The 26,738-nt window shown below is 36.1% G+C and overlaps 1 protein-coding gene across 1 annotated transcript in view; it reads left to right on the top strand.

The window, feature by feature from the left end:
- The window catches only part of SYDE2 (synapse defective Rho GTPase homolog 2), a 47,332-nt gene that overhangs the window by 18,922 nt on the left and 1,672 nt on the right, over positions 1-26,738 (top strand). The window contains exons 3-6 of the mRNA XM_044238604.1: positions 1-177; positions 4,845-4,971; positions 18,198-18,379; positions 21,635-21,866. The exon at positions 1-177 is cut by the window's left edge and continues 926 nt beyond it. Of these exons, the coding sequence (XP_044094539.1) occupies positions 1-177; positions 4,845-4,971; positions 18,198-18,379; positions 21,635-21,866 (718 nt within the window). The remainder of the gene's footprint in view (positions 178-4,844; positions 4,972-18,197; positions 18,380-21,634; positions 21,867-26,738) is intronic.

Below are 26,738 nucleotides of genomic sequence, written 5' to 3'. Positions count from 1 at the left end.
GTGAAAGTGACTCTTCTGGAACAGTGGGAGAATTCTCTTCATGGGCTGGATATAAATCGAGAACCAGTAATATTTGGTGTTGATATTCGAAAAGTGGTAGAGAAAGAAAATATAGGGCTGATGGTGCCACTCCTGATACAAAAATGTATTATGGAAATTGAGAAGAGAGGCTGTCAGGTATTATTTCACTCTTTCTCTACTACCTCCATATCAATTTATTTACTTTAATTAATTAGATTTATAGTAAGTCTTCAGGGAAGGAATTCAAGGTAAGGTTAAAAGAAATCCAATTTAGACATTTTCTCATTCCTGTTTTTTAATTTTTATTCCATGACTGTTTAGCATATAATTCATACTTTCACCTGTGTTGTCAGTGAGCAACTGAGAGCATGCTAGATGGTTCCACAGTTGATGTTCTGAGGCAGAGCTATTTGGGCCTTACACCTATGTATCAGGATTGCTTTACAATGGCATTCCTAGGAAAAGCCAGAGCTGATAAGATAGCCAAAGACTGATTCATTTAAGGAATATTTCTGCCTGGTTTGACATTCTCATGGCACAGAGTTCCAACAGTGAATCTTAAAACCCCACTTTGCTCCTAAAACTAACTCCCTGCCCTTATTCTCTCCTCTCCCTCATCTCACCCTTCAGGAAGCATAAGCTTATCTGTCTCTGAACTTTGGGATAGCATGGAGGATGAAGAGAGGTCCTATTAATAACATTCCTCATTCTCTTTTCCTTTTAAATAAGAAGGTTAAATAAATAAATAAGAAGGTAAAAGCAGCCCATTAAAACAGACAAAACCCCTGGCATTACATGTAATCAGATCTGTAATATTAACCAGTTTACTAGACCTTATCTTTCTTTATTTTCATGAATACATGTGGACTATGACAACGAAAAACAGCATATCACTGCGGGTATTATTCTGAGGTACAAGTAATTGCTTAAATTCAAAAATTAAGTCTAATGTCAGTATTTCTGAGGTATTTCTGCTTTAGGGCTATCAGAATTTATGACGTTGATTGAAAGCATCAAGGGTAAATATCACCAAGTCTGAACTATGATTTCTTTATATATAGAAAAGATTTTTAAATCACTCACCCTGGACCTGATGTGGAAACTATGAAAACAGTGTAAGTAAGTTAGTGAGGTTTTGTATTAAAGATGCAGGAAACAGGTACTGGTTTCTCCTCCATTATTAATTAGCTGGGTGACGTTGAGCAAGTCAGTTAATCTCTGTGGGTCTTATTCGCTGATTATCTATAAAAACAGATGAAGCAGCTTTCTGAAGGTGAGAGGTAGGAGGGACATCTGAACTTTTGAAACCTGTTCTCAGATATATTATTCAGAATGAGTTTATGTTGTCTATATGAGATTGAAGCCTTTAGTTTCCAATGTAACTTTTGGTCTGGTTACTTTTTCTTAAGGTTCTCTGTTTTTCTCCCGTAACTCTTTTTTTTGGGGGGGGGGCAGCATGTAGAGAGATGTAGAGGGGTCAGAGATTAGGGGGACTGTGAAGCTAATTATTAAACAGAAACTTTCACAATTGAGTATTAAAACAAGTAACTCAAATAGCACTGTACTTCCGCACTCCTTTCTGAAATATTTTATAAAGAATGGATATATGACTGTTGTGACTTTTTTAAATACTAAGAAAACATTTTTAGCAATGCTTTTTATTTCTATACTTTAAGTTTAGAAATAGTTATTTTAATGAGGAATAATTTCCTGTGATGGGGCACCCGAGTAGCTCAGTCGGTTAAGCATCTGCCTTCAGGTCAGGTTCTGCTCTGAGTCCTGGGATCCAGTCCTGCATTGGTCTCCCTGCTCAGTGGGGAGTCCCCTCTGCCCTCTCCTTCCCCCTGCTTCTGCTCTCTCTCTCAAATAAATAGATAAATTCTTAAAAAATAGTGTATTAAAAAAAAAAGAATTGCCTGTGAACTAAAAAGTAAAATTTAAGGTAGTGCATTTGGAACTGCAGTTTTTATTTTATTTTATTTTTTTAAAATATTTTATTTATTTATTTGACAGAGATCACAAGTAGGCAGAGAGGCAGAGAGAGAGGAGGAAGCAGGCTCTTCCTCATGTGGGGCTCGATCCCAGGACCTGGGATCACGACCTGATCCGAAGGCAGAGGCTTTAACCCATTGAGCCATCCAGGCGCCCCTGGAACTGCAGTTTTTAAACACTTTCTTTGGTTTTGTTTCTTTTGCTTCCCCCCAGCCCCAACATACACAGAAAGAGGCTTATTGTGTCTGTTATTTTATGGACTTGCACACGGCTTAGATTTTGTTTACCTTTTGAGTCAGTAATTATTCTTATTTTTGTTACCATTAACATGAGGTTTCAACAGTCATACAAGAGTAGTTTGTGGCCTCTTGCAAATGCTTTGACGACTACTATCACCTACCCCCCTGCTTCCAATGGGAAAAACTATGGTGGAAATCATATTCATGGTTGATCCAGTACAGATTCTCTCTCTATAGAGACATCAACCATGTACTTCAAGTGTTTGATTCAAGAAGTCAGCATCTGAAGTTGGGGATAATATCCTAAGATATCCTTTCCTTGAAATATGTATGTTAGATTTCTATCTTCCTTTATTCACCTTTTGGAATAGCATGTTCCCGTAATTTTTTACTACTGAAATATTGCTTTCTTCAATTGATTCTATGTTCATCTCGTTCTCAGGTTGAAGGGGATATATCCTTATTAGGGAATTTTGTGACACTTAAGTGTGCCCACACCAGAAGGGTCTACTCAAGTTAGTTTCTTCTAATGTGATAACATTTTAATATTTTAGTTTTATTTCCTGGATTATCTATGGTTCTGCCATGTCTTGTGAGATGTGACCAGTGTAGGACATGGATAAGAGTAGGAAATTTACTTCTCAGTATGTTCCTTAGTTTCGTTGATCCTTTTGAATATAGCACTACCTTGCATTACCTTCTCTTAAAAACAGTTTCAGGTTCCTGGGGTGCCTGGGTGGCCCAATCACTTAACCATCGGACTGTTGAGTTAGGCTCAGGTCATGATCTCTAGCGTCATGAGATCAAGCTTCATGGTGGGCTCTGCACTCAGCGGGGAGTTGGCTTCCCTCCTCCCTCTCCCTTTGTCCCTGGCCTTGCTTGCATGCACGTACTCTCTCTCAAATAAATAAATAAAACAAAACAAAACAAAAATCTTGTAGGTTCCTTACTGTCTTCCAAAAATTTTTAATAGCTTATCATCTCCAATATTTTGGGTAACATTTCTTTGTATCTATGAGTGACACTTTCCTATATCAAGACCCACCTTCTGTATTCTACCAGTTATGTAATGACTTGGAGAGGTTTGTGTCACAAGTGCACCTGGAAATTTCATTTGTGTACCGCCTTCTCCTAGATTGTTTATAAGATCTTAAAGTGATTCCTAGTTCATATCCTTGAGGATCTTCATTGTTTATTTTCACTTTATTTCTGTCTTGAAATAATGTCTTTATAACTTCCTTCAATTCAAAGTGATTCAGCTTCCTAAGTAGTGTTTGATGTGGAGGTATAGTTAATAATCACTTATTTTCTTGAAGCGTTTTTTTAAATTTGTTTTTTAAACTCTGATTGCTTTATCAGACATGTTTTCTCCTCATAGGTATCATATTGATTTCCTCTCAGTGAGTTTATAGGGAGCTTCCTGAGACTTAATATTTTATCTCCTGTATGAATGAACAGTGTTAAAATCTTCTTAAAATAAATCTTTTTATTGTAGGTTGAGGGGAGGGTGGATCTTACATATATTTTGAACTAGAAGTTTTATTTTACCTTAATATATTATTTTAATTGAATTTCCTTTATTTTTATTTATTTATTTTTTTAAAAAGATTTTATTTTATTTGACAGAGAGAGATCACAAGTAGGCAGAGAGGCAGGCAGAGAGAAGGAGGTGGAAGAGCCTGATGTGGGGCTCGATCCCAGGACCCTGGGATCATGACCTGAGCTGAAGGCAGAGGCTTTAACCCACTGAGCCACCAGGCGCCCCAAACTTTCTTTATTTTTAATCAGTTGACTTAGTAAGTTAAAAAAAAATTCCAAGTTTGTTTTTATTTCATCCCTAGAATCTTTTATTTTTCCTGGTAAGGAAATTCAAATAATATACGCAAATAGTATACTGGAATCTTATTTCAAGTATGTACCTTTTTTTTTGGATAAATAAACTGAGATTTAAAGAGAGTAAATAGGGACGCCTGGGTGGCTCAGTGGGTTAAACAACTGCCTTCGGCTCAGGTCATGATCCCAGCGTCCTGGGGTCCAGTCCCACATCGGCCTCCTTGCTCAGCAGGGAGCCTGCTTCTCCCTCTGCCTCTGCCTGCCATTCTGTCAGCCTGTGCTCGCTCGTTCTCCCTCTCTCTCTGACAAATAAATAAAATCTTTAAAAAAAATAATAAAATAAAGAGAGTAGATAACTTGCCCAAAATCACTAAGCAGGGAGTGATAGAGTGGTCCTTTTGGAATCTAAAACTCTCGTTTAACCACTGTGCTGGATTTCTTCAGTTTAGAGTGAAAGATGTGAAAGGGCACAACCTTGGGCATAGTGGTTGAGCATATAAAACTAAAGTGAAGGGCTTGTATCTTAAGATAGATAGCACTACAGAAATCATAGTATATTATTTGAATTTAAATGAAAGAATAGAATGCTTTTATTCAACTGATGAATATAGTCTATGGTGAGATTTCGAAAGCTGAGGTATTTTAAATTAAATGTCATCAGAACATATTTGATTACCAATTTCATGGGACTTCTACATTTTGTGCTATTGTATTCTCTTTATCAAATTTACCCTAATATGGCCATAATTTCATTTCCAGGTGGTAGGCCTGTATCGATTATGTGGTTCGGCAGCAGTCAAGAAAGAACTTCGAGAGGCTTTTGAGAGAGATAGCAAAGCTGTTGGTCTGTGTGAAAACCAGTACCCAGATATAAATGTAATAACAGGTAATAAATGTTTTTTATTCTTTGTACACATTCTGGAAAGACTACATCTGTAGGAAAAGGAATTGAGATACTATTTTGTAGCCCAAATTGAATTGGGTTTTATTCTGAAGTCTTGTTTTCCTTCCTTCACAGACATTACCGTGTTATTTTCTATGGGGAGGTACCAAGATGTGGTCCCTGCCCTTAAATAGGCAACAAATATTTGGGGAGTGGAGGTGGGAGTAAGACTTGCATTAAATTAGCTGTACTAGGTAGCAGAAGGAAAAGGGTACATTTTCTTCATAGAGGGATAAATAAAACACCATTAGAGTTCAGTTTGATTGGAGCTTAGGTCATGTAAAGGGCATTGACTATATCTGGGTAGAGAATTCAGATAGGCAGAGGGGACCCATCAAAGATTTTTGAGCAGGATAGTGAAATCTTTAGAGATAATCTTCTAATCTGGCAACTCAATGTGATGGATTAGAATTAGAAGAAATCAGAAGACAGAAAACCAGTCAGGAAGCCTTGGCAGTGGTCCCAGCTGAAGGAGTCTCATAGCAGTAACAACAGGAAGGAACAGATTTAAAAGGATATGAAGAAAGAGAGGGCCCAGATAAGCATGGCTTGGATACCTGGTTGATAAGGTACCATTTGCCGAAACTAAAAAGCTGAAAAGAGAGCTACTGCTTTTGGTGGAGAAATGTAAAGAAAGATTATGAATTGGGTTTCTTTTACATTGAATTTGAGGTGCTAGCAGTAGGAGATCTATGTGAAAATATCAGGCAAAGTAGAAAGTACAGTTTGTTTGTTTTTTTTTTTTTAAGATTTTATTTTATTTATTTGAGAGAGAGAGACAGTGAGAGAGAGCATGAGCGAGGAGAAGGTCAGAGGGAGAAGCAGACTCCCCATGGAGCTGGGAGCCTGATGTGGGACTCGATCCCGGGACTCCAGGATCACGCCCTGAGCCGGAGGCAGTCGTTTAACCAACTGCGCCACCCAGGCGTCCCTAGAAAGTACAGTTTAGGAGAGTATTATAATCCAATATATAGCATTGAACATATACTTCTAATACTCCTGAGACATGGGGATGGAAGATGGCAATGTAAGGGTCATTGACCTGTAATTGTAATTAATGCCTTGCGATTGTCCATAAAGTTTGAAAAGATATGAGCTTTGAGTCTCTCCAAACTTTGGAAGGCATGCAAAGAAAGAAAATCCAGCTAAAGAGATTGAGTGGAAAAGAGTCAGAAAGTTTGGGAAACAAAAGACAACAGAGTTTAAGGAAAGGTGTGAGGCAGTGTCATTTGATTGAGAGATTATAAGATGAGAACAGAAATAAGTCCTTTGAATTTGGCCACTATAACGTTGTTCATAACTAATGGATATCTTCAGGGACTATTGGCTTATAATTCTGTGGTTGTTTTTGTTGTTGTTTTACTTTTTATTAGCAAAGATTTGAAGTAGAGAGACAAAAGTAGAGAGAATACTATGATAAACCCTCTTTATCTATCACCTGGCTTCCATGATCAACACATGATCAAACCTGTCTCTTTTATACCCCCCATTTATTCTCCCCTAGACATGGAGTATTTTGAAGTATATCTTGGATATCATATCCCTTCACCTATAGATGCTTTGGTATGGGGGTCTCCAGATCTTCTGGGTTATTTTGATAGTTCTCTCTTCTGTTAACTACCATTTCTTTCATGCTGTAATATTGTTTATTTATCTCTCTAATTTGATTTTTTATATCACATGCAGTTAATTGCTTAGGAGAGAATTTGAGGAAGGTGTAACTTGCACATATTAAAGAGATTTTTGTTGGTTAGAGTCTTTTTTTTTTTTTTAAGATTTTATTTATTTATTTGACAGAGAGAGATCACAAGTAGGCAGAGAGGCAGGCAGAGAGAGAGGGGGAAGCAGGCTCCCTGCTGAGCAGAGAGCCCGATGTGGGACTCGATCCCAGGACCCTGAGATCATGACCTGAGCTGAAGGCAGCGGCTTAACCCACTGAGCCACCCAGGTGGCCTGGTTAGAGTCCTTTAAAACTTACTTTTAGGATTGAGGCTTTTCATATAGATGAGGTTCCCAGTCTCTGAACACTCAATGACTGTATTTTCACAATATTTAATATATACTCTTAGATAATCAAAACTTTGATCCCAACCATTTTATTTATTTATTTTTTATTTTTTTTTTAAAGATTTTATTTATTTATTTGAGAGAGAGAGAGAGTGAGAGAGAGCATGAGCGAGGGGAAGGTCAGAGAGCGAAGCAGACTCCCCATGGAGCTGGGAGCCTGATGTGGGACTCGATCCCGGGACTCCAGGATCACGCCCTGAGCCGAAGTCAGTCGTCCAACCAACTGAGCCACCCAGGCGTCCCGATCCCAACCATTTTAAAAGAGACAACAAACCAAGGCTTTTCTTTCGTATACATTTTAACAAATCAGAAATACTGGATCCTTTTATTTTTGTAAAGGAAGAAAGTTTATCCTTTCTCTCTTAAAAAAAAATGGATCATATCTACAAAAATGTAGAATTTTCCCCTTAATAATATGTGATTAAAATCAGCAAAGGACCCATTTTATGAATTCGTTAAAGGAAAATTTTGTAATAGCAATTCCCAGGAAATTACACTCTATAACCCAGTGAAATGAGATTTTGCCTTGGTGGAGCATTATCTTAGAAATAAAAAGGAAATAAAAAATAAGAATATCAAATATGTACAAATTAAAAAGGTGAATGATGGGGTTTATTTTGATTATTTGCTATGACAAGATCATTAGAAATTTGTAGCATGTGCAGATGATATGAATAATAGATCATTTAATGAATATTAGAATTATAGCATTCTTTTCTAAAATTGAGAGTTTCCATAATTTATGAATTGGGCATTTTTTGGCTCTATTCTTTGTATTCTTTCAAATTTGTATTACTGAAATTTGCATTTCAGGAAAGCTGGGTTTTATTTTGTTTTGTTAAGATTTACTTATTTATTAGAGAGAGAGAGAGAGGATGGATGGGGGGAAGAAGAAGTGAGAGGAGAGAGAGAATCCCAGACTGATGCCCCGTTGGGTGTGGATCCCAACTCAGGGCTCTATCGCAGGACCCCAAAATCACTGCCTGAGCCAAAACTAAGAGTCGGGTGCTTAGCCAACTATGCCACCCAGGCACCCCAGGAAAGCTGTTTTTTTTTTTTTTTTAAAGAACCTAGAACTATTTTCTTTCTTGATAAAGAGCAAAGGAAATGATTTAAAATTGAGAAATGTCATCGGAATTACAATAAATTATACACAGGTTCTCATTATGTCTCAGAAGAAAGGATGTTATTGATTTGGGGGATTGGCCAGTAATGATGTTGCCTAATGTGTTTGTTCCATGTAAACTCACATTTCTAAGTAAACTTTCGAATATAATTAACAGTTCAGTAGTTCTAAAAAATGAGCCATTAATAAAGTGAATAATAGAGTTTACTCACAGTTTAGTAGCTGGTTTGTCTGGAACACAGAATGAACTGTTCCAGGCAAACCAGATTTTTCAAGGAAGTGCAAAATTTAAGGTATGAAATTTATTCATAGCCCTTTATGGAGCTTATTTATCATAGGAACAATAGAAGCTGTTAGAAAAGTAAAAATATTTATCATTTAGTGATTATTAGAAAAGAACATGCCTCCTGCAGAGGAAAATTTACCTGCCTTAGGTAAACTGTCTTCATATTTCAGTATTACATGATCGATATCTAAGTTCAGTACTTAAACATTTATTCGACCATGACTTTTTCTGATTTTAATTATTTTTAAATTATTCATTCTTTTATTTTCCCTTAAAAGAAAACTTGGTCAGAAGTAAACCCCAAATTATCTTTCAAACATTAGTAATTTTCTTCATTTGTGCATATTAAATAATACATTTTCCCATACCATATGTATTATATGTTCTCTGATCTCTGGCACATTAACTTTCAAATTATTTCTATTTTTTTTTTATTTTTTACCTGGATTGAATATAGACATTTAAAGGAATGCAAAACACTGAATGATCATAGATGTAACAATCGAAATATACTGAGACAGTAACATCTGTGGAGTGTGACCAAAGTAAGTAGGAAGTTCAGAAAGAGTAAGTGAGGTAGGGTGGGTCAGAGTAATGGACTTAGAAATTAATTTATAGCATTAACTTCAGGAAATGTCAGTGAGTCTATGTTCAAATCCATCTACTCTAAGGTGTCTTTATTATCTATAGAAGTTTCACCTGAGAAAGATTCTCATGGTCCTGTACTTGTATTTTCAGTATTCTTGTTCTGGTGAGTTAATTTTTTGTTATAGTAGGTGCTGATAGAGGATAAGGGTACTTTCTCAGGGGACAGTGTCTCACTTGGAGAATGAATTTAATTAGATACTAATCTTCATAGTCCTGCCATTGCTTGTAGAAAAATGGTATCCATTCATCTAACCATCATATGTTGTATGTTACTATACACCAGACACTTTGCTAAGGCATTTGAAATACAACAATGTGTAAAAGATAATCCCTGTCCTCAAGAATACTAGTCTAAGGGGGAAGACAGAGTCAGAGATAGCTGATTATAATATATGGAGAGGAGCACTTAATAAATTGTGGGAAAATTAGGGAAAACTCGGTGGGAAAGGTGACTCCTCAGCTAACTTAAAGGGTGAACTGGACTTAGCCAGCGGGAGTTGGAGGAGAGCAATCTATTAGCAAAAACCTGGGAGATGGCGAGCTACATGATTTGCAGTACTTGCTTTAAAGAGAAAAGCATCAGGCAGGTAAGTGGTGAGAGATACCTGGAATGCTGTCTCAGACTGGAACCCAGACCTGACGATGAGGGTCATTTGGAAACAGCAGAGTTAGAACATGATCATTTTCACTTTTCTCTCTTTCTGTCTTTCCCTTCGCTCCCTCCCTCCCTACCTCTCTCTCTTCCTTCCAACTTAGTTGGTTGAGTTTCCCTGTACTAGGTTTTATAATAGCGCTTACACATTAAACACGTAGAGGCAGCTGGGAGGGCTAAAAGAAAGGTATGGAGACAGTGATCTACTAACTCTTTGAGGTGAATATGAGTAGTTCTATAGTGACTTTTAAAATTATTATTCCTGTGTATTTAATAAAAAATAAAACTTAAAAAATTTGTTTATTTGTTTTGCAGTGCTAAAGAGTAAATAAATACTGAAAGACTATTTGTTTTGGTATTTTTCTCCAAATCAGAACCAGAGTTTTAAACTTAACACTGTACATTCCTGGGGGTACTGGTGTGATGGTGGCTATGGAAATCAAAGTAAGAAACCCAAACGAGAGGCACCTGGATGGCTCAGTTGTTAAGCCTCTACCTTTGGCTCAGGTCATGATCCCAGTGGGATGGAGCCCCACATTGGGCTTCCTGCTCAGCTGGAATCCTGCTCTCCCTCTCCCACTCCCCCTGCTTGTGTTCCTTTTCTCTCTGTCTCTCTCTCTGTGTCAAATAAATAAATAAAATCTTAAAAAAAAAAAAAGCCCAAAAAAGAAGAGAAGTCTATGCATGAGATTAACCAGAGTCCATTTAATCACTTATCTTTCCCTATCTAGAAATTAATTGGTTTATTTACTAAATATTTATTGAACATTTACTATACGCCAGGCATTCTTCTAGGCACCAGGGACAAGTGAACAGGATGAACAGTATCTCAGTCCTTATGTATGCTTTCTAGTGGGGGAAGAGAGAATCAGTAATCAATCCAATGAACAGTGAGATCTAGTAACTTACGAGTGATAAGCAGGACATTGGGAATGATCCTGACTGGAGGTAGTAGTCAGCTTTGGTAACTCCAGTGGCTAGGGGAACAGAGAATAAAGTTAATCTAAGAAGTGCCTTTTGAGCTAAGATCTGTATGATACAGAGTTAACTATTAGAAGATCTGGGGACAGAGTTCTAGTTAGAGTGATTTTGGGGTGCCTGGGTGGCTCAGTGGGTTAAAGCCTCTGCCTTCAGCTCGGGTCATGATCTCAGGGTCCTGGGATCAAGCCCCACGTCCAGGGAGCCTGCTTCCCCCTCTCTCTCTCTGCCTGCCTCTCTGCCTACTTATATCTGTCTGTCAAATAAATAAATAAAATCTTAAAAAAAAAAAAAGAACAAAGTGATTTTGCTACGTGAGAATCAATGAAAAAAAAGATACTACAAATTAGTCTTTGAGAGGTAGAAGTAGTTTTCGTTATTAGAATGCTTTTTTTTTTTTTTAAGTATGATGATACCTATCATTCTATCATGGAGATTAGAATTTTCCTATATAGTTGGTCTTTGTGCCTGAATGAAGGTGAGAAGCATATGCTTTCATAGTATCTAACTATTACAGAGCAGCTTAAGAGATATAGCTAGAACTAGTTCTTTATTTACCTGCCTGCATTTTCTTCAAGTACATAATAAAAAATTTACTGTTTTGCACTAAATAAATTTCTCCATGTAAAAATTTCCCAAGTTTCCCTTTAGTAGTTCCTGTGGTAATAAAGATTGTTACCACAAACTTATTATCTGAAAGTTTTTATGTCTCCAGAGTGTTTGAAATATGTTAAAAAGGCATTATAGCTTAAGATACTCCAGTCTGTTACTAAGTTTTTGAGATAAGGTCATAAAGCTAATGTCTAGATTGATGAGTAGTTACATAGTATCTGTCACAATGTAGTATAATATCTCTAATATGTATCATTTTGTGAAATCTGTTCATTATTTTTCCAGTGAACTCTTTGTCTACATATAGAAAAAGAGCTATAACTTTTACTTCATTGAACATAATATGCATTGAGCATTCTCTAAGTGCTAGTATTCATTAGTAATAATTCTCCCTTATTTACCATCAAATTATGTGTGAAGTAAGTAATCTTGAACTGGGATTAACTTAAAATTCCACTTATATTAATGGTTGTTTAGTGTATTATATAAAGGATAATGATATTTGAAATATGTGTTTTACTAAGCTATAAAGTTATCTTTTCTGGAGATCTTTTAGGTTTTAATTTAATTTAATTGCTTTATAGGGCGAGTCCCAAACTACAAGGGCATCTTGAATTTTGTTAGAACTAACAAGTCTTGCTTTGTTAAGGAACACGTATGGAATTTTTTTTTTTTTTAAATCATGCCCTAGAGGGTTAGTAGTGTCTTTATTTGGCAACTACAAGAAACTGCATTTTCCCTAATTGTAACTCAATTTTCCTCTTTATACCAAGTGTTGCTATTCATTGTAGATAGGTTTAGACTGTGAAACTAATGATGGTAGTAAAAAAAAAAAAAAAATCCTGTGATATAACTTAAAAAATGGGAACAAACAAGACTCATGTCTATGGTATATGAATTTTTTTATTATTATCATCACTGTACATCTGACATGTATTCTTTGTTGTGATATGCCAAGCTCTTTATATATATCATATTTCTTTATGTATGTCAAGGAAGAAGTTTGGTCAGTAGTTTACCAACTGTTTCCAGATTGTTGTCTTTTCAGTGTTGAGTAGAAACTTATGCTTTCCTGAGGAATAAAGCTCTCTTGAGGCTCATGGCACCACCACCTGCATCTTTCCTATTTACCATAATCTACAGAACTCTTGGGCATTCCCATATACTCAGTGAACACTTTGACATCTCACCAATGGTTATATTTCCAACTGAAGTTCTGCCTTTGTCCTAAGTGATTTTAACATGCAAATGAAATGACCCATCCAGAATCTATTAAAAGTCGATTCTCTTACCATTGAATTGTAAAAAATAGTTGATTTTTGCATATTATCTTGTACTTTGTAAACTCATTTATTAGTTCTGTTAGTTTTTTAGTGGATTCCTTAGGATTTTCTATATATAAAACTATGTCATCTGCAAATAGAGATACTTTTACTTTTCTCTTTCCAAGATGGGTCCTTCTTATTTCTTTTTCTTGCCTAGTTGCCCTAGCTAGAATGTCCAGTATATGTTGTACAGCAGTGACAAGAGTGAATATCCTTATCTTGTTCTTTTTTTTTTTTTTAAGATTTTATTTATTTATTTGACAGAGAAAGATCACAAGTAGGCAGAGAGTCAGGCAGAGAGAGAGGGGGAAGCAGGCTCCCCGCAGAGCAGAGAGCCTGATGTGGGGCTTGATTCTAGAACTCTGAGATCATAACCTGAGCCAAAGGCAGAGGATTAACCCATTGAGCCACCCAGGCACCCCATTTTTGTTCTTGATTTTAGGAGAAAAGCTTTCAGTTTTTGATGATTTTAGTTATTATGTTAACTGAATTTTTCATAGGTCCCTTTTAGCAAGTTGAGGAAGTTCCCTTCTATTCTGAGTTTGTTCAGTGTTTTTATCATGAAAGTGTGTTGGATTTTGTTCAATGACTTTTATGAGTCTATTGAAATGATCATGTGGTTTATGTCCTTTATTTTATTAATGTAGTATATTACATTAATTAGTTTTCAGATGTTAAGCCAACCCTTGCATACCTGAGATTAATCCCACTTAGTCATGATGTTTCTTCTTCTTCTTCTTCTTTTTTTAATATATTGCTGGATTTAGTGTACTAGCATTTTGTTGAGGAATTTTGTGTCTGTGTTCCTGAAAGTTATTGGTCTGTAGTTTTCTTGTGATGTCTTTGTCTGGTTTTGATATCAGGGTATCACTGGTCTTTCGACTGTGATCCTTTCTTCTACTCACTTTGAGTACTCCTCCCCCACCCCCTGCCATTTTCTTAAGATAGAAATTGAACCCATTGATTTGGGACCTTCCTCCTTTTCTAATGTAGACACTTAGTGCTATAGATTTCCCTCTAAACTCTGCTTTAACCTCCCACAAATTTTGAAGTGTTATGTTTTCATTTTTACTTAGTTCAAACACTTTCTGGTTTTCCTTTTTCTTCTTTGAATCATGGGTTATTTAGAAGTATCTAAGTCTGTGTCAAAATATTTATGAAATTTTCCAGATATTTAAAATTATTAATTTCTCATTTAATTCCATTATAATCATAGCACATACTTCATGTGACCTGAATCTTTTTTTTTTTTTTTTTTAAGATTTTATTTGAGGGAGAGGGGGAGAAAGAGAGAGCATGAATTCAGGGAGGGGCAGACAGAGAGGGATAAGCAGACTCCCTGCTGAGCAGGGAACCTGATGTGGGGATTGATCCCAGGACTCTGGGATCATGACCTAAGCTGAAGGCAGACGGTTAACTAACTGAGCCACCCAGGCACCCCATCTTTTTGTATTTGTTTAAACTGACTTTAATGTCAAGGACACGCTCTTCTGTGGTGAATATTTTCATTTGAACCCTTAAGAATGTGTGTTCTGGTGTTTTGGAATGTAATATATTATAATCATCAATGCAGTCAAGTTGATTAATAATGTTCCAATCCTCGATGTTTTTATGTGTTTTCTTTCTTCTTGTTAAGAGAGGCATGTTGAAATCTTCGACTATGATTGTGGTTTTGACTCACCCATCTTCTACTCCCTCTTTCCTTTAAAGGTTTCACTTACACATGCATTAGGTCACTTGTGTTTGTTTCACAGCTCACCTATATTCTGTTCATTTTGTCTAATCTTTTTTTAAAATCTTTATTTAATTTTAGATTATTTCTATTGCTGTGTCTTCAAGTCATTAATCCTCTCTGCTAATATTAATTTCATCTATTGTATTTTTAATCTCTGATTTTTTAATTTTCAGTATTACAAGTATGATCTTTTCTTCATATCTTCTGTGTCTTTACTTAGCATGTTCAGTCTGTCTTCTAGCTTCTTGAATATATGAAATACCATATAATAACTGTTTCAATGTCCTATCATCTATGTCATTCCCGAATTGGTTCACAATTGATTTTTCTCCTCATTATAGGTCATATTTGCCTGCTTCTTTATATACATTGTAATTTTTTGTTAGATGCCAGATATTGTAGATTTTATTTTCTTGGGTGCTAGGTGTTCTGTTTTTTGTTTGTTTGTTTGTTTTAATCCTTTTAATACTTCTGTCTTGCTCCCTCTGAAACCTGTAGAGGAATTCTTCCTTGCTTCATCATAGCTTTTGGTGATTTGCTGGCAATCTTTGGCCTTCCTTAAGTTTATCAAGACCTCACTCCAATCCTCTGCCTTCACAAGGTGTTCTCTAGGGCTTCTTCACGTCGTCTTCCATCTATGCATAGCTATCCCTGTGTCCAAATTCCCCTTTTATAAGAACACCAGTCATATTATATTAGGACACACACTAATGACCTCTTTTTAATTTGATTATCTCTGTAAAGATCCCAACAAGTCCACATTCTGAGGTACTGGGGATGAAGACTTAAATATATTTTCTTTGTGGGAGACAGTTCAGCCTAGTACAGTACTGTGGCCAAATCTCAGGAGTTATGAAGTTTTTCACGGTGGTTGCTCAGGTCAGGAGCTGTTGCCTGCCAGTGTAAGCTTCTGAAATTGTTCCCTCTAATCATTTTGGGCAGTTCTTTCTCTGGCTTTGGTTAGTTTCCTCACCAGCACTTGCTGATCAATACTCAGATGGAAACTCAGGGGGATTTGGAAATACTCCAGAGTTTTTTTCTGGACAGCTCTCTACTCTCTAATACTTTGTTCTTCAAGCTCTAGCTGCTTTGATCTCCTTAGACTTCTAGCTTCCTCTCCTCCACTTAGCTAGACCTACTAACTACCTGCGTTTGCACCTCCTCACTGTGACCTGGAAGGGCTTTCCAGGCAGTAAGCTGAAGTAGTTATGGGCGTATTTCATTAGTTTCCCATCCCTTGGGGATCATATCCTTCTTCGCCTGATGTCCAATGTGTTGAACATAGTTTTGTTTTGCTTTCTAGTTATCTTATTGGGTGTTTCAGGCAAGAAGTTAAATCTGGTCCACATTGCTCCATGTTGGCTGGAATAGCTGGTCTATTTTTCTAGCCTGTATCTGAGTTGCTGCTTTCTACTAGAAAAAAAAAAAATCACACAGGGGTATATCTTGATACCAGTATAAATCCATGGACTTCAAAATCAACTGGGCTTTCAGCGGTGTGTGCTAGTAATATGTGTTCTTGTCTTTCCCATTCCTCTTCTCTCATTGTCCGGAGTGTCTGTTTAATATTTTCTCACTCCTCAAATCTCACTTCACCCGTGTCACTCTTAGCAGATGACCTTGCCTCCTTACCTCCTGGAGGAAATAGAAGCCATCAGAGAGGAACCTTCTGTACTTGCTGTGACCCCACCTGCCAGCATGCCTTCTTTGGCATACATACTTTGTACTTCTCCACTGCCTTTTCTGTAACAGTATAGAAATGATCTTCATCACATTTTGGACTAATTTTAATTCCTTCATGTGTTCTTAGGAATCTCTTCTTTCCTCTTTTAAAATTTTGCTCAACTTACTCTTCTCTCTTGGACCTTAAAAACCATTTTAATATCTTCTTTATATTAGCATTTAAATGGTCATGTCTCTTTCATAAAAAAAAAAAAAATCCCTACTTTATCCTGCTTCTCTCCTTCCTTCTCACCCATCCATGGTTATCACCTTCTCTCAAAGCCAGATTTGAGCAGATTGCCTATCTTGCTTTCTCTGTCTCTATTTCTTTAACATCCATTTACTTCTGAACCAAATGCAACCTGACTTCTGTGTCCTTTATTCCCCTGAAGCTGTCTTACCAAAGTTGCTGACTTCTTTGTCTGGTGAACATTTTTTGATCCTTGTCTTGAATTATCTCATGTTTCTTATACCTAGTTACAAAAACTGCCACCTTAGAATCACAACAGGAATTTGTTAAAAATACAAGGACATAGCTCAGACCGCTGGAGATTATGATTTAGTACAGCTGGCATGGGATTCTGGAATATATATATATTTTTTAAGTTCTTCAGGTTATTTCATTGTGCAACCAGGTTTGCTTAACACTGTTCTCCATAGTACTTAACATGGTTCTTATCCAACCTGCCTATTGTTGGCCATCAGTTGATATCATAGACCCTTTCTTGAAACATTCTTTTCTTGACTTCCTTGGCAGCATACTTGCCAATCCCCCCTGAGCCCCTCCCTTCCTCTTCTCACTACCCGTACTTCTTTAGACGCCTTTGGAAAATCCTCTTCCTGATCACCCCTTAAAAGCTGTTGTTCTTCAGGGCCTTCTCACATCATCTGTGCCTCCCTGGTCATCTCATCTATTCCCAAGCTCTGTTATCCTCTTTAAGTTGATCATTCTCAGGGTCTCCAGCCATCTCTTTGTGAGCCTTAGATGTTTCTTTCCAGAAACGTTGAATGTTCCCTAGAGACTTTACGCTGAATATACTCAAAAATGAAACTCCTTCCCATTCCCTTCCCCTGCCATTTAAAGTATAGCACTGCTCTCCAACTAGATGCTCAAGCTCAAACGTAGGAGACATCCTTACCCCTGTTTTCCCCTCAAAATCACAAATACATGTTGGATTTAGTGATCCTGTTTTGGGAGATTATCCTATAGACATATGTGCATAATACAAGTAGCGATGTGCAAGACTATTCATTGTAGCATGTTTGGGAATAACGAAAGATTAGAAACAACCCAAGTATTCCATCTGCAGTGACTGACTAGATAAAGTTCTGGAATATTCACACTTTGGAATACTGTGATGTGGCTATAAAATGCCACTTTTTAAAATCTTACAGCATAGCTGGAGGATGGGATTCCAGTTTATTCCAATGGATCTTTTGATCCAGTTGTCTCTTTGGATACAACACCCCAAATCTACAAAGCAATGTAAGGAAGAATACTCTTACTTATCAGTAAACAAACAAAACAAGGTCTACTGTCTTAGCAACTTTCAAATACATAATACAGTATTATTAATTATAGTCATTATGCTATACATGGGCCATTGTGTTCCTTAACTCTCAAAAGTCTAGAAACTCAAAATTCATGTAGTTGGAATAATTTACAATTAATATTAGTATGCCTTGTTTTCTCAACTTTTGTTTCACGTGTATTTATAGAGGGCCAGAATCAATAGAGTATATCAACCACAAATTGCTTACTTTATGAATAACAGACTTAATATATATGATCATTGGAAATGATGTGTGTGCATTTTTAGCATGCTTTCAAAACAAGTCAATCACTGAGCAGTTTATAAGATGACAGAATGCTAGTGTTTTGTTTAATAGGTTTTTGTTGCTGTGTTTATTATTTTCAGAATATTAAAGATTAGCTATAACAATACTTTTTAAAAAATTCACAGTTTTTAAAAATTTTGTTCTGAAGACCAATTGCTGTCTCTCTTTGTTTTCTAAAGGTGTTCTTAAGGACTATCTAAGAGAACTTCCTTCTCCTCTGATAACAAAGCAGCTTTATGAGGCTGTATTAGACACAATGGCAAAAAATCCTTTGAAAATGTCATCAAGCGGATGTGAGAATGACCCAAGTGACTCTAAGCACACTGTTGACCTGCTTGATTGTCTTCCTGATGTTGAGAAGGTAAACATATGCGGTATGCCTTTTTTCCCTAAAAGCCAGCTAATGAATAGATACTTAGCTCCAGAGCTACAAATAATTTTTCAGTTATTTTATATTTGTGGCACTATGAGTTTAAGCTCTGCCTTTTACTAAAGGCTCCTTAAGCAACATTAAGTCAAAAACCTGCTTCTTAAATGGAATAAATCTAGGTAACAATTTTATCTTTTCTATATATAATTTTAGTTTAGGCACAGGTACTTCCTACACATTTTTAAAAACTATGATTACCTTATTAAAATAGTATATGTTTATTAAAGAAAAATTGGGAAGATATAGAAAAGAATGGAAAATGGCAATTATCATTATCCAAAGGCAACCCTAATTAACATATTAGTTTATTTCCGTTTAGTATTTAAACAATGTGGTAACTGTTGTAGTGTACGTGGCTTAGCCTCAAGACTTAAGCAACCCTCATCATCACCGTTTCTTTCCTTCTTGTCTCTTCCCATTTGCCGCCTCCTCACAATCTGAATCTTGAGATCCATATCTTCAGGCATGCCTGCAGAGCAGATGTTAGGATAGCTGGGTCTACAGAACCAGTCTTAGCCTAATTTTAGCTGTTGTTCCTTAGAACAAAAGGGAAACTAAGAGTGATATGGCTGGGCTTGTCCGGATGAGGCTGACTTTACCTGTATTTTTTATCATGTGAGGGTAGAAAGGGCAAGAGTGAATATATAGAAATTTTTAGAAAAATATTTTATTTATTTGAGGGGTACCTGGGTGGCTCAGTCATTAAGTGTCTGCCTTGGGCTCAGGTCATGATCCCAGTATCCTGGGATCCAGTCCCGCATCGGGGTCCCTGCTCAACAGGAAGACTGCTTCTCCCTCTCCCACTCACTCCCCCTGCTTGTGTTCCCTCTCTCACTGTGTCTGTCTCTGTCAAATAAAAAAATAAACTCTTAAAAAAATTTTTTTTTATTTATTTGAGAGAAAGAAAGAGGGAAAGAGCACAAGTGGCAGGGGGTAGGGGGTGGTGGGCAGAAGGAGAGAGAGCAGAAACAGACTTCTCGCTGAGCAGGGAGCCCAGTTTGGGGCTTGATCTCGGGACCCTGGGATCATGACCTGAGCCGAAGGCAGATGCTTAACCCCACCCAGGCACCTGAGCATATAGAAATGTTAAGCCCCAAAACTTCATTCACCAGTTTATTGTAGTCTTCTGAACATCTTGTGCTCACTCAGTTAGATTAACACTTACTGCTTCTTTTTTATTTGTTTTTAAAGATTTTATTTATTTATTTGACAGACAGAGATCACAAGTAGGCAGAGAGGCAAGCAGAGAGAGAGAGGAGGAAGAAGTCTCCCCGTGGAGCAGAGAGCCCTATGTGGGGCTCGATCCCAGGACCCTGGGATCATGACCTGAGTCAAAGGCAGAGGCTTTAACCCACTGAGCCACCCAGGCGCCCCAGCAATTACTGCTTCTTTGGGTGGAGAGAGTGGAATAGCTACAAAGATGTGGACAGCAGCAGAAGGGTGTGGTGAAGGGATAGAGATAGTCCTTCTTTTATATAAGATAAAATTGTGTCATTTTTCTTATAAGTGAAGAAATGAGTTATCTAGGTATTCAAACACTTGTCCAAGTTATATTGCTTTTATGAGTGTTGTAGTCTGTCATCTGAATTTAGGCCTGTCAGGCCTCAAAACTCATGCAATTACTGTCCTTTCGAAAAAGGCTGCATAACATTTCATTGAGTGAACTTGACGTAAGTTGTCACTATTCTCTTTTGTATAATATTTAGGTTTTGAACCTATTTGTATGTATTTGTATGCAGAGATTTCTTTTCAGTTAGAGTTATGTATTTAGAATAGAATCTCAGTGAAGTTATTGATTTAAATGATGTGAACACATATAGGCTCTTAATACATTTTCATATTACTTTTCAAGAGGGACACAACAATTATATTTTTTGGCTCATCTTAGTAGACAAAAAGTATTTTTTAAATTTTAGGTTGTATTTTTTGGTTTGCTATTGAGATTAAACCTAAGATGTTTAACCAGAGGTGGTTATGTTTGTGTGTGTGTGTGTATTGCTCACAGCACAATATGCTGAAACTAGCCTTAATATGTCAATGAATGTAGAGTCCCATTTGTGTTAGGAAATGTATAGTGAATGGAGAAGAGGAACAGGTACTTATTATTTACAGTGTTTTTATGATTTCATATATTTGTTTTTATTTCAAAATACCAATTATAGTCTCCTCTGGCTTTCATTCTCTTGTCATTCCTTTCTTTCACAGCCTAACATTGAAAGAATGTTTATTTCGGCTGTCCTTACTTCCTCACCACACTTGACTACTCAACACATTCTAATCTGTCTTCCGACCCTATCTCTCTAGATTTGGTTTTGCCAAGGTTACTGATGACCTTCTGATCACTGAATCCAGCTGTCACTTTTGGCTCTAGAAATATGTCATTTTGATTTTTTCTTTTTCATTCTAATTTTTATAACTACAGTTTTATTTGTCATTCATTTCTTTAATATAATTATGAAGAAATTATATACTCATTTTATTTGTTAAATGATTGATCTTATTCCAGCACTTCAAAAACATCATTTCTTTCCATAATTGCTTAAACCTAAATAATCTTCCACTTCTTGAGCAAACTCCCCTTACTAGTTCCCTCAAGTATTAAAAAGTATTCTTTTTCAACTAAATTTTCTGTTATTTCTAGCTATGCTATTCATGGTTTGCCTACTTAAAGTATTTATTGGTTATGTGCATTAGCCTTTTTCCTAATCCGAATCATGATAAACCGAGTCGTGTTTGAAATGTTTGGCTTCCCAGATTCAAGGATGCTAGTCCCCTACTCACAACTACAGGATTTATTTGTGCTTAAGATGAACATTCTTACCTAATTCCTCTTCCATCCAGCCCAAGCTGTGGTCATTTTAGAGGAGGAAAGAGAGGAAACTGTTGATGTATATTTTCGCAGGCACTCCTGTTGAAATTTGGAATGCATTCATGAGACTTTTATAAAGAGTATGTATTTTAGCCATTTAATGGATCAGGTTATGTCATTGGAACCTAAGGGTCCTATGTAATGTTTTCATAAGAAAATATGTTTCAGAGTTCCAAATATCCAACTTAGAAGCAAATCTTTGAAACAACCTTTTAAAAAGATGCCTACCTATATTTTCTGCTGTAATTTGTGTCCTTAAATTTGCCCCTGTGTATAACTCTATTAAGTGAAATGTAATTTAATTTAATTTAATTTAGGCAACCTTAAAGATGTTACTGGATCATTTGAAATTAGTGGCTTCTTATCATGAAGTGAACAAGATGACTTGCCAGAATTTGGCCGTGTGCTTTGGACCTGTACTATTAAGTCAAAGGCAAGAGACTTCTACCCATAACAACAGAGTCTTTACTGACTCAGAAGAACTTGCAAGTGCTTTGGATTTTAAAAAACATATTGAAGTTCTTCATTACTTACTTCAGCTGTGGCCAGGTAAATGATTCTATGGAAGTATTTTTCTCTTTCAATGATAGGATATTTGAATTAACTAATCTTTAAATATGCCCATATGATTCAAGAAAATCTTTTCTAGATTTTGCTTTTTCAGATAGTTAAGAATTGATATCTTTAAATTTCTCCATTTAGATTTTTGCTTTCGCTGATAGACATATAGATCAATGTACACATTTTGGTCAGATCTGGATTTGTATCCCGGTTGTGTTGCTTGTTAGCATTCTGATCTTAGACAAGCTCTTTAACATCTTAGATCCTCAATATCATATTTATAATTATTATAAACATTTAATAATATGTTTATAGAATTTATAGGGGAATTAAATAAAAAGTTATGTTTGTAAGGTGCTCAGCACAGCTCTTGTCACATAATAGGTACTCTGTAAATATTAATTTCTTTACCCTTCTCATTTTTAGTTCAGCTGATATGAAGGAGAAATCATTTTTCTCCTTCATTCAGTTCTTCTTTCTGACAACTTTACTGTATCCATGGTTGTTCTTCAAATTTTCCAGGCTTAAGTTGACAGTCATCTTTGATCTTTCCACCTTTCTTATCCATCCCTTGTTCCAGTCAATGACAAAAAGCTGACAGTTATTTTCCTAATATCTCTGTTATGTAGTTTCAGAGCTGAAAGGGATATGTATTTAATGAGATGTTTTATACAGGATGCTGTATTTAAGTTCCAAAATTTTCTTACCCTGTAGTGACCCCCCACTTCCCCACCCTGCATAATACCAAACATGAAAGTACCTAGGAACTTGTGTAACACACAGTGGTAAGAGTGCTTGAGCCCGGGAGCCAGTCTTGGATTTGGATCCAGATTGTGGCCCAGGCACATATTGAATTCCCCTAAGCCTCAGTAGGCTTCTCTATAAATAGTTCCTATCTTCGGGTTGTTATGAAGATTCTATAGACAAAGCATCTAGGCATTGTGCAAAGTGTTTTGTATCAAGTTAGCTTTGTTACTCTTTTAATGGTACATATGAGGATAGACCAAAGTACAAAGAAATGCTTGATTTATTCTTTTTAAAAAAATCTAATTAATTATAGAAAGTGAATAAAAAGGTCAACTTGTAAATTTATAAAGTTAAAATTTTTGCTTTCTTTCAAACACAGACTTAAAAAACTCTTCTAATTTTAACCAAATTAGTATATATCATTAATATTTAAAAATCCTGAATCAAGAGGTTCTGGATAATTCGTTTGATTTCTGCATTTGGTACCCAACAGAAGGGAGCTCCCAGGTTAAAGTTTTAAATATGTGTTTCCTATAGTTTTTCCTACAACTGCTTTAATTCTAATAAGCATCAGGAATTGGGAAAGGAGCCATCTTCATCACTGACAAATGAAAACTTGCTTACCTGGAGTTTACTATAAGTACCTGATTTCTTTATCATTAATTCTGTATCAGAGTTTAGTGTTATTTAAAAATAACTGCCCCGGAGGACCTGAATAGACATTTTTCCTGAGAAGACATCCAGATGCCCAACAGACACATGCAAAGATGCTCAACATCACTGATCATCAGGGAGATACAAATCAAAACCATAGTGATATATCACTTCATACCTGTCAGAATGAATAATGTCAAAAAGACAAGAAGTAACAAGTGTTGGTGAGGATGTGGGAATAAGAGAACCCTTGTGCAGTGTTGTTGGGAATGTAAATGGTGCGCCACTATGGAAAACAGTATGGAGGATCCTCAAAGAATTAGAAGTAGCATACAATGCAGTAATTCTACTGTAGGGTATTTACCCAAAGAAAATGAACACATGAATTTGAAAATATGTATGCACTCCTGTGTTCATGGCAGCTTTACGGTAGCCTAGATATGGAAGCAGCCTAAATGCCCATTAGTAGACAAAAGGGTAAAGAAGATGTGGTACACACACCACACCCACATATACACTATGGATTATTACTCAGCTATTTAAAAAAAGGAGATCTTGCCATTCAGAACTACATGGATGGACCAAGAGGGTATCATGTTAAGTGAAAGAAGTCAGACAAAGACAAATACCATATAAGCTTACTTACATATGGAATCTATAAAACAAAACAAGTCAACAACCAAACCAAAAAAATCCCCCCAAAACCTGAAATACACTGAGTACAGAGAACAAACTGCTGGTTCCCAGAGAGGCAGTGGGTGGAGGGAGGAGTGAAATGGGTGGAGAAGGCTAAGAAACACTGAATTCCAGTTACCAAATCAAATCAAGTCCAGGAGATGAAAAGGGCGGCACAGGGAACATAGTCAATGTCATTGTAATAACGTTGGTGACAGATGGTGACTACGCCTGTTATGGGGAGCGTTGTGTCATCTGTAGAATTGTTGACTCCCTGTGTTTACACCTGAAAGTGATATAAACGTATGTCAGCTGTACTTCAATTAAAAAAAAAAACAAACCTGCCCCCTTTTCTATAACCTGTATTTTTCTTTAGTTATAGTACCTCAAATAAAGGGCAGAAAGATGAGAATAAATACCAGTTAATGTGGCCCTCGAAATCATTTGCTTTTGGATTGAAAGAAAGGCAGACATCAAGTAGAAGTAGTACTGTTACTGAGCCTGAGTAAGTTGGTAGTGATACAGAGAAAGGGCCATAGTGTATGAACTTGGTGAATGCCCATCTCAATGCACCAAGTAGAAGGGTTTGACCTGCCTTGCTAGATGCATATCTTATTTATTTTTGTATTTTGGAATTTCCCCTCCTCCTCTGGAGGTGACAAAAAGTTGGTTCCACCCTCCCCCCACCCGCGTGGCTTCGTTATTTTAACTTTTTGTGTTATTTTTTGTTTTTTAATTTGGGGCAATAATAAAATTTGCTTTAAGCTTTCCATTGGAAAAATCTTATCTGCAAAGTGATTGGTTAGAATTCTAGTATATTGGCACTAGAAGGTAAAAATCATCCCGCCAGTGGCATTTCAGATCGTCTTCTGCCAAGCCCTAAGGTTCTTTGGAAGCAGCTTTGGAGCCAGATTGGCAGCAGGTGAGGGAACAAAATGTAAACACACTTCCCTTTTGATCAAAATAGTCTTCTTTTCATCTTTTTTATGCATTGGATTTTTACAGAATTGTTGCTTTTTAAAAATGGTTTTGCTGTTTTAAGAAGAATATTAAAATTTACTTTCTCTTTACAGATGGGGAAATAGCTTTAGAGAGAGTATAACTCCCAGAGCTGTTTGCTGTATCACATTTTCTATGATGAGTAAATTTGGGGCAGGTTTTTTGGGGAAAAGCTATAACTTTTTTTCCTATTCCTTTTTCTTTCATTTTTCTCACTAGAGTAAGCTTTATGAGGTCAGGGATTATATTTTGCTTACCCTTAGAACCCAAGCTCTAAGACAGTGGTGTTTGGCATTATCTAGGCACTTAATATATTCTGTTAAATAAGGCAGTTATGCTATAGATAAAAGACTAATAAAGTGATTAAAAATACAAATCTGTCAGTAGAACAAGATAAGAAAATTAAGTTTCTTAGTACTTATCATTACATTTTGAAACATTTTCAGCAACTTTATAGATTGCATTTTAAATTTTATTCTGTTGAAGATGGGCAGTCATAATGCTAAGAAACCAGAACTACCCTTTGGGGTTAAAATTAGACATTTTCTCTGCATTTTTAATAGGAAATCATTCCACCATTATAGTTTAAAAAGTCAGTGAAGTTGATTTTTCAGAAACTGAATTTTTTGTCTAAAAGATATAAAATATTATAATTGGTTTTCTAAATGTTTTCCAAGAAAATATACAAAAATTCATGTTTGAATAAGGGTTTATTTAAACAACTTTAAGTAACTGGCAACAAAATAAATCTGGGTTTTGCAGGTAAATGTTAGAGATGGGGGCACAACAAGATAAGCTCAACCAACAATCAAAAATGTTTTACTTTGGGGCTCCTGGCTGGCTCAGTTGGTAAAACACGAGACTCTTGATCTTGAGAGTTATGAGTTCAAGTTCCATGTTGCCAAGGCATAGAGCTTACTTAGAAAATTTTTTTTTTACTTTGGTTGGCTCACAAACCAGGTGACTTCAAGGTTAGCAAAGTAATGAAAACAATAGTCTTGACACTTAAGCACTAAGAACAGGAATAGCACAGAAAATGAGGGAGAAGGGAAGAAGATTAGCAGCTAGAGGAGAAAAAGAAATTTGAATAAACAGTAGAAAAAATTCAGATATTCCTTCTGTAATTGCATCAATTAATGGCATGGGGCGTTATATATTAATATTATTATTAAAGATCAATTTAAAGTAAATATCAGACCTTTATTTTCCAGAAAATTTTTGATCAAGAGTTTTGTTAGCTATTCATAATTATATATACTGGCCATCATAGAACTATAGACAGATGGACATGTTAAAAACATACCTATAGATAGTTATCAAGTATTTTAATAAAATCTAAGTAAAAAGATATGATCTGAAAAATGTTATTAAGGTCCCTGTAAGTCTGGAAAACTAACACTATATACATGTTTATATTACTTTTTTATTATCTTGTTTTCTACAGTAGGAAACAAGCATTCTTTATATGTTGGAGTGTGAAAAGTGGGTGTGTTACTACTGATAATATATTCACACTGATAATATGTATCTTAGTGAAAGAAAGTATAAATGGAGAGGCATTTATTAATGGAAAATAAGCAAAAAGAGAAAGGCATTATGGGCAGTTTTTAAAAGCTATGCCTCAGCATGTAAGTCCTTTTATATACAGAAGAACCTTAGACAAATGTTTTCTCCAATATTCACAAAAAGGGTAAACAGTAAAGCCTGGGTTTTTCATGATGTTTATCTATAGTAATCTGTACGGCCAGCACAATGTATACTCTTAGAAGAAATGAATTTTAATAT

This window comes from Neovison vison, chromosome 2 (assembly GCF_020171115.1).
Source record: "Neovison vison isolate M4711 chromosome 2, ASM_NN_V1, whole genome shotgun sequence".
NCBI lineage: Eukaryota > Metazoa > Chordata > Mammalia > Carnivora > Mustelidae > Neogale > Neogale vison.
The sequence above is the reverse complement of the archived record's forward strand: the minus strand, read 5'-3'. Positions and strand labels throughout refer to the sequence as shown.